Genomic DNA, 17,665 nt, shown 5'->3' with positions numbered 1-17,665 from the left:
AAATTCTTAATTTGTTGTTTTTAAGTGGAAAATAAATAAAATGTCTTTTTCTTCTTTAATGTCTTTCAGTTATTTCATAGCTTCAACCAACAGGGTCACATTTTGTGGGATTATTGTGCAACACTAAAAAATATTGCTCAATCTTACTGTGCATAGCCCAAACTTAGTATAACAAAGTTCCAGATGCTCATTTACTTTTAAATATTGGCCCGGGCAACGCCGGGTAACTCCAGCTAGTATATATATATATATATATATATATATATATATATATATATATATATATATATATATATATATATATATATATATATATATATATAAATACAACAGTAGATCTGAATAATTTTAATATAAGTTAGCAATAAAAAGTTTGATTGTTTAATAAAATGTATTTAAAAATAAATTACTACAATAAGTTTGTTATTTGAAAAGTAAAAATTTTTCCTTTTTTCTTTAGATCTTCCACCAACTCAAAATGAAAAAATGAGAGCTCAAGGTATTTATATATTTGAATGCATTAGATTTAAAAATTGAAAGTGGGATTAATGGCCTTGTCTTTGTTCTTTCTAGTATAAAAATCTCACTATGATGAATTTTTATTTACTTTTTTTATGGGAGAATCTTAACATCAGTAACTCAATTTGAAGATAAAAGAATCATTAAACCAACAAAATCTTTTGTAGCATATTTAATGCAAACTTGACTGTTTTCATGTTAATTGCCATAGACTTTTCTGTAGCAAAAATGATATAATCTCTGTGACTAGTAAAATACCCCTCAAGTGATGGTGCAATGGTATAAAATCTTTTTTGAATTTGGAGCAATTCTGATCCTAGCTTAAAACAATATTGAGTGCATAACTAATTTAGACAAATTACTTGGTTTGAATTTTAATATACTATTTTGTTGAGTGATTATTCAAGATTTTAACTAATTCATTCTCAATTCATCCTCAATTGAGCTTGTGTTTGATGAACAACTGTTATTTAATTATCCACTTAATACTTTTGGAGTGAAAATTTTCTATGATTATAAATTCAAATTAAGCACTCGTTCCAAACTTCTACAGACTTATTCAATCCTTTTATTATTTATGCATCGAATTACAACTTCCATACTCAATAATTTTATATTTAATTTTAAAATATGAACTTCACAATAATTATTTACACTAGCTTTTGATAACATTGAAAACCTTTGCTGGTAAGGAGCCTTGTGAGCTAATACTTGTGAGACTTAACACTTTATTAATAAATGGATAGAACTTCTACAGATGGACAGAAATTACTGCCACCAATGATTATTGTGTTAGCAACATTGATATACAAAATATTTTCGTTTCTACTGGCAAATGGAGTAGGGTGGTCCAGGTTTTTCATCTCTTTATCCACTTAACCAAAATTTTTCTGTTTATTGGAAATGTAATCAGTTCTAATGGTTTCAATATTTTTAGATAATGCTTTTTGCAAGCTTAAAAAAATGCACTTTGCAGCTTATAATCTGGTTTGACTAATTTTAGAAATTTATCTAAAATAAATAGGTTGGTTGAAAGGTATAACACGTTAATCATCAGCGGACTTCCATTTGATTTTAAGTTGGTCTTTTCTGTAGAATAACGCATTAATTCCAGTAGATTATGATTTTCTTATTTCTATATCTTATATCTTATTTCATTTTATGTCTATTTAACTTTTATTAAATTTGTTTCAATTTGTCAATAACTGTCATTTAACGTACATAAAATGTTTACAATTAATCTGTTTACAAATATGAATAGTATTTTACTACTTTTTTTATTGTATTATCTAGAAAAAAAGTTCTTAATTTGTGTTTGTAATGTTTAATTATTTTAATTTTTAATTATTTTAATTAATGTTTAATAATTTTAATTAATATTTAATAATTTTAATTAATGTTTAATAATTTTAGTTAATGTTTAAAATTTTAATTAATGTTTAATTAATTTTTAATTATTTTAGCAAGAATCATCAAGACATTAACCTATCTAGTTGGTGGAAAAATGGTGGCAAACTTAAAAAAACTAGACAGAGATTTTCAAATTTTTTTAAAGATTTATCCACACACTTATTTAAAAAAGTTGCACAATGTCATTTATTTAACTGTTGGTTCTAGTAAAAAAAGTCGTGGCAGAGAGATTTTAGGTGTATGGTTTTCAGATGCTGGTGATGGCAGATTAAATATTACTGTACCAACTAAAGAAAAATACTTTATAACTAATCCTCAAATAACAAATGTATATTGTTCAATAGATATTCTTCAGCAAAAAGAAAAAAATAAATACGTTTACACTATTAAAATCAATGCAGAAACAATTTACTCTGAATTGAATCCAATGCCGATGCCCTTTTACAATGTCCAGGTTTATGCTTCAAATCCCTGGGACTTAGTACAAGACACATTAATAGGGGAAATGTTTATAACAAATGGAAAAAAAGGTTAAAGTTGTTTAACAAAATTTATAAAACATTATTTTTATTATGTTAATATATATTCATATTATAAAATAGTTTGTTTTATTTAACTAGTTAAAAAATGCTAGGTTACTTCAGACACTTTAGGTTACTAGGTTACTTCAGACACTTTAAAATATCATTTGTAACTTCAAGTTTATAAGACTTTATAAAGTTTGAAACTTTACTGTCATTAAGATTTATTTTTTTAAATGAAATATAACAAGTTTATTCCAAATACTTGAAAAATTTATTTATAATTTCATAAATTTTCATAACAATTGTTAATCTAATGTTTGTTATGCAGATTTAGTGCAATTATAAAAATAAAAGATTAATGTTTTTGATACACGCTGAAAATATGAAATAAGTTATGATTTAAAATTAACTTGTCTTTTTTTATTTCAGATCAACCAAGCATGATCGATCTTGTCATTAATCCAACAGGTATGAAGTTGAAGCACAAATAAAATATAATTACTTGATTACCATTAATAAGTATATATTAAAATAATAGTTGTTCCAAAACATTCTTTTTAGATAAAGTTGTTCAACTTTCAGTTAAAGAGCTCTGTGAAAATGAAGTTATCGGAACGATGAGTGTTTTAGAAATGGCGTACTCTGTATCTTTTAAGCTGAAACCTTATTCTTACTCTAAAGGTTGGGAAAATGTACTTCACATAACCAAGGGTCAGAATTTCGGTGAAAGTGGTGACAGAAATCCAGCTGTTTTTTTTCATCAAGACGGTTCTGGAAGACTTGTATTTTTTTCGACTATTAATAAAAATGCTACTTCAGAATTTGAGACAAAAAGTCCACTTCCACTCAATGTATGGTCAAGTATTAAAATAGAACAAACCCCAAGAAATGGTGCTCATGTTTATGCTATATATATTAATGATTCCATTCAATATGAAATTGAGAACAAAGTTCCAGAGAAGTTTACAAATATGAAAGTCTTTATTTCAGACCCATGGTATACTGCACACGATGGTGATATTAAAGAGTTGTTTGTTGTAAATGGAGGTTTAGTATAACTATTTTTACTTTTAATAATTACAATAGTTGTTGTGGTTGTATTTATAAGAGATACCGAGGTATAATGGAATAATAAAAAGTGATTTAATATAGTCAAAAAATAATGCAGAAACATAACATAAACATGATTTTTAAAAGATAAAAATTAAAAAGAACGTAACCTAATTTATTTGTTAAAAAATTTTAAAATAGTATTTATACTTAATTTTACCCATCACTTAGGGCAAAGCAGTATAATGAAGAAGGCAAGGGAAAAAGAATCACTTCCAGTTTTCCTCAATGTCTGTGTGCATTGTGGAATTCGATGCATAATATCCAACTCTTTGTGCTACTTAAAGAAGTTCATTTTATGACTTCATTAAGTTAGCAGTTTTCTTTTGTTTTTCTTTCTTTTTTCTTTTGGATTCTATTTTACCAAATTTTTTAAAAATTTCTCTAAAAGATGTTTGTATAACGCAAATATACCACTATCCTTTTCTTTTAAATACGATTATTCGGTTATTCGGTTATACAAAGATAATCTCAAGCATACTCTCAAAAATGTTTTGTCTTCAAAACTTTTAAAAATGTAACTAATTGAATTAAAACAGATTAAAACACATGTCCTTCAGTTTTGCGTTTCATCCCAGCAATAGGGGAGTACATAATGCCATTCAGTTTTTATCTTATATATAAAGGGTTAAGGTCACTGTCATTTAGACAGCTTTAAATACCCACTCAATGGTATATGGTCTGTAAACATAATTTGGGTATAGTGAGGTAATTTGGAAATAAATTACACATTCTGTATAAAAATTTGTAATTATATAAACGGATAAATAATATCATAAACCTATTTATGTGTACTTATAAAAGACATAAAAAAACTTTAACATATAAAAAATAAAATTTTATTGGCAACACTGACCACAACTCTTGTAAAAACTTTATAGGTTATATAAGTGAAATAAAAACAAACCATCAATGCATTGTCATTTTTTATATCATTGAGATATTTTCATCTAATTTAGGTTTGTATTTATTACTTATTAAATACTTTAATTTTTTATTATTTTGGGCTAATAAAATATATGCAGTTATTATTATATTTAACATATTAGTTAATAATAATTATTAAATATTATTTTTTATTAATTATTTAAAAGTTCAGGGTATTATGGGTTTAATTACTGTAGTTATGGGTAATTATTACGCCATTTTAACCCGTGTTTAAATTTAACCTAGTTTTTTATTTCAGATCATGCCACCCACATGTGAAAATAAACCTGTTAAATATGATAGTATTGATCTACAAAGGGGTTAAAAAGATGTTAAGAATGAAAAATCAATGAACGCAGCTGCAAAAAAGTACAGTATTTCAAGTAAAACAGTAATTCAAGTAAGACAGTGTTGTGTGAATCCTCCAATCCATCAAGGCGCTGTCAGAGGAATTGACAAGAGCAGAGAAATATATAGTAGAAGATTGACAATATATAAGAGGATTGACAAGAGCAGAGAAATATATAGTAGATGCCCTAACTTTTACAACAAATTGTGGATATCCTCTAGTCAGGAAAGATTTGCAATATATGGTGCACAGTTATGTAAAGGAAAGAAGAACTTGCGAGGCAAAAGCCTAAATTTCTGAACAAAGCAAGGGCCAAAAAACTATCTAGATATGAAGATGATGAATTTTTTAAAAGTTATCAAACATTCTGGATTTATACAATATAAATTGCTACCTAAAAAAAATATTTAATTTAGACAAAACCCAGCGGGACTTACAGGAAACGCACAATAAACGTTCAGATGGAACGTCTCGGACGCGTCCGAAACTGATTCTAGGTTAGACGTTATAAGACGTTCTTTTAGGACGTTCTAAAAACGTTGTAAAAAGACTTAAACAAGACTTTCCCTTTAAGTTCAAATTTGGTCTAGAAAAGACGTTTTTCAATCTTTTATACAATACTTATACAATCGATTGCTAAATTAGCATTTGCTAAGGTTGCTTTTCTTTATCGTGTTTGCCATTTTCTCTCTCCTGATCCCATTCTCTACCTCAACAAATCTCTTGTTCGTTCCTGTATGGAATACTGTTTTTATATTTGAGATGGGTCTATCTGCTAAGCTTGAACCTCTTTCGCCTCGTCGAACCCTTTGGAAAACTCTGCCCTCTTTATGTTTTCCTGATTCATACAACCTTCAACTTTTCAAGCCTTTCGTCAATCGTTTCCTTTCTTTATAACTGTATTTTATTTTCTCTAGTAACTCCCAAATTAGTATTGGTTGTTTGAAGGTTTCTTAGGAGTGAATCAGAACAAAAAATAAATAAATATATATCTTTTATCTTTTATTGTCATAGAATATACAATGACAATAATATTGTCCTTGTATAACATAACATAACAATTAAAGTTGTATCAAGTATTTTGTCATTGTATACAATGTTATTGTATACAATGACAATATAGATTGAATACACAATGCATATTGTCCTATGAAAAATATATCTTCATGACAGAAATGAAATGTATAAAAAAACTATTTTGTTAATAACTGTAACAACATCAATAAAATTTGTAAAAAGTATTGATTATTAATAGAATTTTTGTTAAACAATATGTTAAACGAGTTTTTAATTTAAGATTACATGTTTGTTTGATCTGTGTTTTATTATAAAACGGCACACTTCTAAATATAATTCCGACGTCTTTTAAACGTTTCTCGCTGATCAAAAAAAAATTATTTTGGTTTTAAAATGGTCGAGAACGTTCAGGATGAAAACTGAATGTACATTTTACACTTTTTGAGTGTCCAGGCCAGTGTTATATTTGTAGCAAGTTCTGACGGTGAACGCCACCAACCTCGTTTTATTTATAAAGTTACAATCTACTTGGGTAAAATAAGGACCTCCAGGTACATTGCATGGGGTTACAGAATCTGGGTGGTTGCAGGATTAATGGTGTTATACTTTTATGTTTACCGCCTTATACTTCGCATGCTTTTTAACCAATAGATGTTGGTGTGTTTGCTCGTATGAAAAACGAATAAAAAAATATATTGAAGGCATGGTACCATCAGTCACGTCTTGAAAATGTAAATGAAGCTATTTTTCTAGCTTGTAGCAATCTCATTTTAAATCTAATCACATAACAGGCGGTTTTAAAGAAAATTGTTTCAATCCAACCCAAACAAATTCTGAACTTTAAATTTCTCAAGCTCATGAAACTAATAAATCAAAAAGTATTGTAAATGTCATTAAACTTTTTAACAATTCAGATTGTTTTAATTCACCAGTCCTATCAACAAGGATATTATCAATGAGAAGGCGAGGGATGCAATTATAAAGACACTGTTATTTGATTAACGTAAAGATGTGCGTACAGCTTTAAAAACTTTTAATTGAAAGAGAAAAAGGGTGAAAGGAAGCTAAGGAGAATTCTAACAACTGCTAAAGTACTAGAATGGTTAAAAGAAGACAAGGTAAATAGTAATAAAATTAAAAAAAAAGAAAATACTAAATAAAAATACTAGGCTTTAGGTTTTCAAATTAAACTGGAAAAAGATTTGACAAAAGTCTTAGAAAAGATCCTGTTCCGATATTTAATGGGATATTTTTAAATTTTTTTTAATAATATTATTTATAAAAGTTTCAATAAAACTTTTTTATTTCATCGGTAGGTATAGTAAAAATATTTTAATTTTACTCTACCTGCAATCACCATAAGTTGGTATATTAGGAAAAAACATTTTTTTAAAGCATGTTTTACTTAAAAAAATATGTATTATACTCTAATTACCCCATCCATGCGGTATTTTGAGTATATTAAAAATAACAGTTTGAGTTTCTTTACTAATAAGCTGATGACCGCAAGTTTTAAACAAAACTATTCTAGATTGATACAATGGTAAAACAGACAAAAATAAATTCCATTTTTTTTCAAAAGAAATTACATTGCAAAATTTAAGTTGCAAATAGGTACTTTTTACACCTAAATTACCCAACAGACCTTAATCTCAATACATGGTAGTAGACAGCTCTAGAAAAAGTTGGAAAAACAGAGATGCAATTAGAACTCGAAAACATTGACCCTTCTATTACAAAATACTATTTCTTAGTATTTGTATTTAATTTTGTTTTTGTTGAAGATTAGATCTTGAGGATTGTAACAGTTGAAAGAAACGATTTGAAGTATTTTCAATATCATTAAACAATTTATCATTGTCTAAAAAATATTTACTGCATTGCACAAATCTATGGCTTTAAGCTTTCAGAAAATTGATTTCTTTCCAAAATTGCGTGTAGCTGCTGTTGTATACCATGCGGGAAAGGTGTGTGTAAAATGAATATTGTCTAATGACAAAAATATACGGTGAAATTTCTATCTTTTAATTTGAGTTCTAGATTTCGAATAAATGATTTTTTGTTGGCATGGTTAGACAAACATTTCCTTTTATCAGATGAAAAGTGATTGCTTTTTTGTATTTCAATATTGCATATTGTGCTAAAGCTCACACTCTATTCACATGTCTTTTGAAGAATTTTCGCCTTAATCAAATACTAGTACGCATACTTTAAGACTATTTAGAAATTGAATATTTTATAATTGTCAAAGATATTTTCAAAAATTTTGTCCTTATTATTATTATTATTATGCCCTTTCAATTTACAGCATCATGAAAAAGAGATCCATAACTCTAACAAGAAACATAGTACATAGCTATAATTGGATTTATTAAGTCATTCAAGCTAAAAAACCATCCTTGAAAAGACACAAACGAACTCAGTTTAGTTTCTAGTTTATTGTCTGTTTTTTTCTCAACTGACAAACGGAAAAATAATGTCAAGGAATCAGCTGATATACTTCCATTGTTGACTTGAAATACTCGTGTTGATTCTTTGAAAATTTTATAATTGATTACTTCTCACAAAGGAAAGTTCTGTGTATGTCATACAATTTATTTATGCTTGTATTGAGGAGCGCTTGATCCTCCCTGCATCAAGTTTTTTTTGTTTGCTACTATGTTTCTTGAGAAGGTTAATGAATTTATTTATTCTGTCATTTCAGTGCACATTTATAAAAAATATTTCTTTAATTAAAGAAATATACTTTACATTTTTTGTGTTATGATATGGACTACTATAACAATAGATAAATGACTATTGTAATAGTAGTGTATAGTATATATTATATATTAGACTATTGTAATAGTATTGTAAATCATTTTTCATCTTTACTTTACTATGTCAGTAAAACGGCATATGTGCTGTTCACTTGATAAGTTCAAAGTCTTAAACAACGATATTTTATTTTATTTATACATATGCATAATATAATAGATTTATAGCATTATTGAACAAAATTCAGTTATGTCTAAATATAACTGATATCGTGTTACATGAAAGAACACATTTTCGTTAATTCCACATTTTTTGAAATCCTCCTAATGACTCCTCTTTTGTTTTCTGGCAAGGATGATGAATGTTGGATCTTCTTGACTTTGCTCATTTTGCTTGTGTCGCCATGTTATTTGCTATGCCAATACAGTATTTTGCTTGTGTCGCCATGTTATTGGCTGTGCAGCTCTTCCAGTTATTATTTTTGTTAGAGTAGAGCTTTAAAACTCAGTTTAATGGCTCTGAGGCTGATTCCATCAACAGCTATGAAATATCAAAGTGCCATAATGCACATGGATGGTGTTATAAAATTCAGCTGTTCCTTCATCAGATCTTGATATTGATGGGTCCTTTAATATGAAAAGACTCTAACTGTCACATGCTTGTCTCGGGCGTATACTTACGCATCGATTCATTAATTTGTTGGGAAATAGGTTTGAATCTTCTGACTATTTTTTACGTGTTTCAGCTTAGCACCTCTTCACTCTATCACCTTTCTATTTGTTCTTTATTGTTCTCCTACTTCTAAATATTTCACCTTTTTAAATATAATTTGACACTATTGTTGTCATTAGTGACTTTAATGCTCATTGCAACGAATGACTTGGAATGTTGGGAGTGAATTAAAATTAAACAATAAAAAAAAAGTCTTTAAATTTTCTAGGAACTTAGAACTTAGCATATATTTAATCCATCAATTTATAATCTCGCTCTCGTTATCAAGTAAATAAAATCAAAATGTAAAATAAAAGTTGTTTTAATCTACATATCTTAAAGTTAAACTTTTATAATTTACAAAACCGTATTAATCATTAAAACAATATTTTTCATTGGAGCTGCTTTAAAATTAATTTATTGTAACGTTAGAATTTGAAACAATGTTTCCATTCACTTTCTTATTATATTCATTAACTTCCTTTTTAAAGTTTGTGCGATCTGTAAACTTCGGAGTTTCAAACATACGCTAACGTTTGAACAAAACAGTGACGAAACTCGATGTTCTTTATTTGTTTGTGGGGTAATGCCTAAATGGCGATGATGTTTATATGACGGGATAAACTAGTTACTAGTGCTGATCTATCGAAACCCCAGTATTAATAGACGTGACTATGAGAAGACGTTTATTACTTAAAAATTGCAATAATTATATTTTCAGGTGCATAACTTTTTTTCCCCCATTTTTCTGCCTTGTATGCATTCTTTTTATTTTGCAGTCAATATTTTGTTTTTTAAGTTTTTGTTTGGTTATATATTTGTTATATATCTTTGTTCGTTGTAATTGCTTATAAAAAGCTTTATTTTTTTATTATTGTAAGTATTGTTTGGATGTATATATTCCATACGCATGGAATGAACAAAACATTTTAAATTAAAAAAAATTTTTATGGCTGATACTATTTCATTATTAACTTAAGTTTTTATTACATTTTAGACCAACTATATATATATTTATATATATATTATTATATATATATATATTATTATAACTATATATATATTTATATATATATATTATATATATATATATATATATATATATATATATATATATATATATATATATATATATATATATATATATATATATATACAGTCATGGACAAAAGTTTGCGACCACTGCAATTTTCGCATATTTTTTAATGTATTCTACTCTAATTGCTTTTGGGCTACTTTAGTGCTACAATTTTGTACCAATTTGTGCTAATTGTCAATTAGAGTCTAAAATTGATGTTTACACGTTTATTTTCAGATATAACTGATATATTTTGGAACATTTTATATTACGGAGACCTTATTTGAAACAGTACTAGTTAAGATGGTACGCGGTAAAGAACTGACATCTGAAAAGCGAGCTCAGGTCGTTATTTTGTACAAAGAGAACATTTCTATAAGACAAAAAGCTCTGTATTTCACATTCCACTGTTGTAGCTACTGTAAAGAGAAATCAAGAGCTGAAAAGTTTTAAATCCCGTTCACGCGCTGGGCGCCCGAAGGTTACAAGCAACCGTATGGATAATGCTATAATAAAGGCAGCAAACAAATCACCAAGAACATCCTCAAGTGCCATTAGAGGTAAACTGCCTGGATCACCATCCAAGAAACCAAACAGTCGGACAATATGCAGACGATTATTTGATGCAGGCTTGAAATCTTACCGACCAGCACGGAAGCCGAAGCTTTCACCAAAGAATAATCGCGATCGCATAGCGTTTTGTCAGAAGTACAGGCAGTGGGCACCAGCCCAGTGAAAACAAGTGATGTTTTCAGATGAGACAACATTCACGCAATTCTACTCATTTTGTAGACATGTCAGACGCCCACCAAATTAGAGGCATAATATAAAGTACGTTATACCAACAGTCAAACAGGCTCCAAAAGTTATGGTTTGGGGAGAAGTCTCTGGTAACGGTCGCGCCGGCATTTGGATTATGCCTAAAAATACAACGATCAATGGTGCTGTTTACTTGAGCATACTGGTGGATAAGCTGCCACCATTTGTACCAATACATGGCATCACTCATTTCCAGCATGATAGCGCACCTTGTCATGGTACCAAGGCTGTTAAGGACTGGCTGCGTTCTGAAAACATCCCGCTACTGGAGCCTTAGCCAGGCAACAGTCCAGATCTCAATATTATTGAGAATATTTGGACTGTAATGAAGTAGAAGATTGCTGCACATAGCCCAAGTTCTGAAGATGACCTCATCAACTTGATTAAACGCGTGTGAGTGCAGGAGATTACGCCGGACTAATGTAAGAAACAGTGTGAATCGATGGCAGGACGTATTGAAAATATTCTCAAAAATAAAGGATTTCATTGTAAATACTAAAATATGAATAGACATGCTGTTTAACCTGTATAGTGTGAATAAACATTCGAAATATATGTACTGATTTATAATTTACAACTTGTTTTTCTAAATTTTGAGTGCTTTTTGTAAAAAATTGCAGTGGTCGCAAACTTTTGTTCATGACTGTATATATATATATATATATATATATATATATATATATATATATATATATATATATATATATATATATATATATATATATATATATATATATATATATATGTATATATATATATAGATATATATATATATATACATATAGATATATATATATATATATATATATATATATATATATATATATATATATATATATATATATATATACAACATTTAGTTCTATTATCTCTAACGATCTTTATATGATAATTTTTTTTGTCTTAGTTACAAAAAATTCCTATGATGCAACTCAACCTCAAGGTGACTTTTTACCGATGTTTTAAATGTGTTTTTTTTTAAATATACTCATAGATTTAGTGAATAAATAGGTATACAAATATATAAATATAAATTTAATTATAAATACGTAGGACATGCAATTATATCTAGGAAGAGTAATATATTGAGGAAGTTTGTTGTTATCACAAATGTTATTATTTTATAGATAAATTTGAAAATACTAGTGAACAAAAGTTGCAAGAAAATACTTTGGTTGCAATTGTGAGCTTCTTAAGTACAACATTCACAGTTTCCTTTCAGATAAAACCAATCTCGTATTCGATAGGAAAGCATAGTGTTTTCCATTTTATGGAGGATAAATATTTAACTCGAATTGCCAATAAAAGAATTGCAGCCTGGTTTCATGAGGATGGATCGGGAAAGCTGGTTATTGAAGCAAGTTTTTCTAGTGATGAGAAAAAGAGAAAACTATCTAACTTTACTACAAGTTCTCTCCCTTTAAACAAATGGTCGTCTATTAAATTAACACGAACCAAAGCCTTTTTTAAGCATGATACTCATTTTAACATCTATCTTAATGAAAAACTTGTTTACAGTGTTACAAAAGAAGCAGAAACTTTTGAATTTGTTAGAGTTTATTTTGGTGATCCATGGAGCAGTGTTCAAAATGGCTACATTAAAGATTTGAAAATATACAATGGTAAGTTTCAATCCAAAGTGTAATAGTTCAATAAAATTCAAACTTACAAAATTGTTTATATTTTTCGATTTAACTATAATTACGATAGTATTTACATTTAGACTAATATTTTTTCAAAAGCTGTTATAACATTGTCGAAGCTATCGAAACAACTTCTTTGTTGATGGCACTCGCAAATTAATTTTCTAATCAATTGTGCAAATTATACGATGTAAAACGCATTACCATCTGAAATGATGAAATAATACATAAAATATAAAAATTTTTGTGTTTTTATTTTTTTAATTCTTGCCATTTTTTTAAAAACATACACGCTGTAAGTTTAAGTGACATGTGAATCAAATATATAAACTTTTAAAATATGTTAGCCTATTAACATGTGACACAAGATATGTATAGCAAATTTACAAATTTTCAAAATATAAGCCTAATGACACAAAAAACAAGAATGACTTTGACTAATAATAATTTGTATAACAAATATTTAATAGTTTGTATAACAGTATATAAGTTTCTATAGAAAGTCTACTATAATTCTTTTATATATTATATATATACTAGCTGACCAGACCCGTAAAATATGGGTCTTTACCAAGCCGATCATTCCTATACTTATATATTCCACACCAATAATTTCTATAATTATTCAATATTTTTTAGTGAAATTCATCAAAGCAGAAAATATTAACACGCACGCATTTTCTGCATTTGTAGAGCTAATAAGAGGTTCATAAAATAGTTTGTTTTTCTTCTAAGCGCATATTTTCGATAGCTCAGTGTTTTAGTGCGCTGCACAGTGGGCTAAAATCATTATTAGTAGAACCAAAGTAATAACTTTCAAAATATTTATCGTATTTTGTTTATAATTACAGGTTGAGTATATTTAACACTATGAATCTAATGATACCATTAGATTTGCAGATTTGTTTATTTGGTTACTACGATACCTATATTCCATAGTCATTTTGCATAGTTACCTAAATTAATAGACTTTCTGGAAACGTCAAATTTATAAGCTAAACTGAAATTAATATTTCAACGCTATTTTATGTACTTGTATGATAAAGCAAACAACAAAAAAATACTAATTTTTAGTTATGCTATGCAGTTCTGGGCTCTAAGAAACAAGTTAATTAATTTTTTTGTGAAACTAATCCTAAATTTAATATTTCTCCAAAAACGGAAATAAGAACTTTGAAAACAGCTCGTTTAATTGTCGTTTAACTGTCCTTCGCAAACAAATAAAAATCAGCAAGCTTTTATACAATTAGAGCTAAAGAAAGTATATGTAGGAATAAAAACAAACTTTTGAATTAAAAAAAACAATTAATTATTATTGTTTCTAAATAATTGCATTATTATGTTACATAAACAATAATAAAGTAAACACCATCTTAAATACCAACTAAAATCAAAATTATGCAATTGCATTGAACAATTAATCAAAAATAAGAAGCTCTTTGAGTAAATCAAGAACGCCATTTGTAAAAGCATTTTTCTTAGAATGATAGCGTTTTCTTAAACTACTTATCAAAATATCAAAGAACACATTCGCATTAATAAATCTTTTCTGTTGTTTCAGAACGCGAGCACTTTCTGGAAAACGGTTCGTGAAATTTCAAAGAGTTTTTATTTTGAGCTTATTGCGCCTCTTCGCTGAGATGACAAAATGGCATAGCCAATATCTCTACAACTTCCCAATCATAAATAAAAAATGCAATTTAGACTCTCTGGCATATGTTATCAGGGATACAGCAATGTTTTAATTATTTGATGATCCAGAGCCACCAGATTTTGGCATTAGTTACCTGACCATTTTCATCCAAAAACTTTATTTGAATTTTCTGTTATTATACTTGAATAACTTTCTTTTCAGATAGTGTCCTTCTAGCCCTCTTTTTCACCCCCAGTTTTTAAATAATTTAAAGAAGAGGTTCCATGCTTTTAATCCAAGCATGGAGAATTCAAAGGTCAAAGTAAAGACCTTTCTCTGTCAATAGCATATTTTAAGTTGCATTAAGATCATTCATTTTTGTTGAGACAATGTTGTTGTTTTAGATACCCTAAGAAGTAAAACTTAGTTTACACAGCGTATTTGTAATTGTTGGGCCAACGAAGCGTTTTGGTTGACTGTGGTGTCGTGTTAACATATCATTGGCTACCCATAGTGCTACGTTGGCGTCGTACATACTCAGCATTATCGGCAATACATTGGCCCACATTTGATTTTAAATTGTAGGCGCAACGTTGGCCAAACTTAACGATGCAGTTGACCTAACATTGGTAAAACTCAATTTTATAACAGGTTGACCTTACATTAGCGTACCATTAGTTAACGGTTACAGGCACTAGGTTGGTCTAACAAAGTACAACGGTTGGCGTCACATTGGCAAATGATTGGCTGCCCATTGTGCCTACGTTAGCATCGTATATACTCAACGTTGTTGGCAATGCAATGGTGTTCTCTTGGTATTTAGTTTTAGGTGCAATCTTTGCCAAACCACGCGCTATAGTTGGCGAAGCGTGGCTACAACGCATTTTATACTAAGATGATCTTTCATTAGTGCACCGTTGGTTTTAGGTTTTAGGCGCTAAAAATGCTTCTTATCAAACCAACTCTCTAATTGTTCATTAATCCAACGTTGCCTTTATAAAATTTTTTACTGGTTTGCGCTGCGTTAGCACATTATTAGTATTAAACTGTAAGCATTATACTATACAATATAATATTATTATAATAATATATTTCTGTATATTGTTGTATTAATATATACAGTATTATATTAATACAATAATATAATACTGTATATTGGATGAGTTGGCAGATGAGTGGAGTAATGTTGACGTAAATAAGTGTTACGATTAGCATTTGAAATATGTCACCCAATTTTGATATTGTAGTAGTAGAATAATTATTTTGCATTAATAAAGTTGAGATAAACTGAAGGGTTTAAAATAAAATTTAAAACGCTATTGTTTAAATTACAATAAATACATATATGTATATATATATATATATGTATATATATATATGTATATATATATATATATATATATATATATATATATATATATATGTATATATATATATGTATATATATATATATATATATATATATATATATATATATATATATATATATATATATATATATATATATATATATATATATATATATATATATATATATATATATATATATATATATATATATATATATATATATATATATATATATATATATATATATATATATATTAGTAAAAAACGCTTATCTAACTTTTTTCTTCAACTTTAAATTTGACCATTGACCATTGTTGGATCATCAGGAAGAGCTACTGAATCTCAAAAAAAAATTCAATTTATAGAAAAAAAGTTTTACACAAAGTTATAACAAAAACTAAATATAAAAATCTTTTTTAGTTACTATATTTTTTCGGTTTTTGGTTATAACTTTTTTTTGGAAGTTACAGAAAGTAATTATTAAACAAATTTCTTTGGAATGGGGATAATTTGATTTGGTCATTTGTTATTATAATTTTTTAAGAGGTATTTATTTTCGTGTCCACATTCAGAAATTAATATATATATATATATATATATATATATATATATATATATATATATATATATACATATATATATATATATATATATATATATATATATATATATATACATATATATATATATATATATATATATATATATATATATATATATATATATATATATATATATACATATATATATATATATATATATATATATATATATATATATATATATATATATATATAAAATAAACAAATTATGCCAGTGTATTCTACAAATAAAGTGCTCATTGTTCTTAAAAAACAGAGCAATAATAAATAAGTAAAAACACATCTAAATTTTATCTTATACAGCATGTTTCGCCATCAGTAGGCTCATCAGGAAGAATGTCTAAACATCAAAAAGTTCAAATTATAGAAAAACTATTTCACAGGAAGTTGGGAATTTATATATTTAATTATGTAATAACTGTTGTATTTTGCACCCAGGAAGTTGCATCAACTACATTAGATAATTAAAAAATCATGAAAAGAGTTCTTTAGAACTAGGGTAATTTTAGACTGGTCATTTGCTTTAATAATTTTTTAAAAGAAACTTATTTTCCTCTCTGCATTCAGATATTAATTCAGATTTTTACTGAATAAAAAATCTGAATAAAATCTGATTTACTGAATAAAAAGTCTGAATTAATTTCTAAATAATATATATATATATATATATATATATATATATATATATATATATATATATATATATATATATATATATATATATATATATATATTATTTAAAATATATATTTATTGCTTATAATATATATATTATTTATAATATATATATATTGTTTATAATATATATATATTATTTATCATATATATATATATATATATAAATATATATTATTTATAAAGTTATTTTTCAAAAGTTTAATTGAGATGGTAATTTTAAGGCTTAGAACAAAAAATGTTTAAAAAAAAAATTACAAATATATTGTTTAAAGTATCCTCCTTTGGCAAAGAAGAAATCGTCTCTGCATTGATTCGATCAATCTCATGCACATCTCATGTGGCACTTTTAACCAGTACTCGTTCAAAGGCTGCTTCTAATGCTCAGTTGATTGAATTTAATGGTTTACCAATTGAGCGTCAACCCATGACCAAATTTTTTTTTATTGGATTGATATCTGGTGATCTAGGGCATCAAGGCAACAAATTGGTCTTTTCTGCGGTAAACCAGTTTGTTATACTATGTGCTGTGTGTGCTGAA

General features: G+C 27.2%; 1 protein-coding gene across 2 annotated transcripts in view; it reads left to right on the top strand.

Annotated features, from left to right (window-relative positions):
• The window catches only part of LOC136079838 (uncharacterized), a 97,209-nt gene extending 84,104 nt beyond the window's left edge, over window positions 1-13,105 (top strand). For both annotated transcript variants that reach the window (XM_065796450.1, XM_065796451.1), the window contains 7 exons: window positions 461-499; window positions 1,983-2,459; window positions 2,883-2,921; window positions 3,015-3,500; window positions 12,129-12,164; window positions 12,349-12,843; window positions 12,945-13,105. In XM_065796450.1, coding sequence (XP_065652522.1) covers window positions 461-499; window positions 1,983-2,459; window positions 2,883-2,921; window positions 3,015-3,500; window positions 12,129-12,164; window positions 12,349-12,843; window positions 12,945-12,949 — 1,577 coding nt within the window. In that variant the 3' untranslated portion in view covers window positions 12,950-13,105. The remainder of the gene's footprint in view (window positions 1-460; window positions 500-1,982; window positions 2,460-2,882; window positions 2,922-3,014; window positions 3,501-12,128; window positions 12,165-12,348; window positions 12,844-12,944) is intronic.
• Window positions 13,106-17,665: the final 4,560 nt, after the last annotated feature.

The sequence above is a fragment of the Hydra vulgaris genome, chromosome 04 (genome assembly GCF_038396675.1).
Source record: "Hydra vulgaris chromosome 04, alternate assembly HydraT2T_AEP".
Taxonomy (NCBI): domain Eukaryota; kingdom Metazoa; phylum Cnidaria; class Hydrozoa; order Anthoathecata; family Hydridae; genus Hydra; species Hydra vulgaris.
This window is presented reverse-complemented; position numbering and strand designations above follow the sequence as displayed.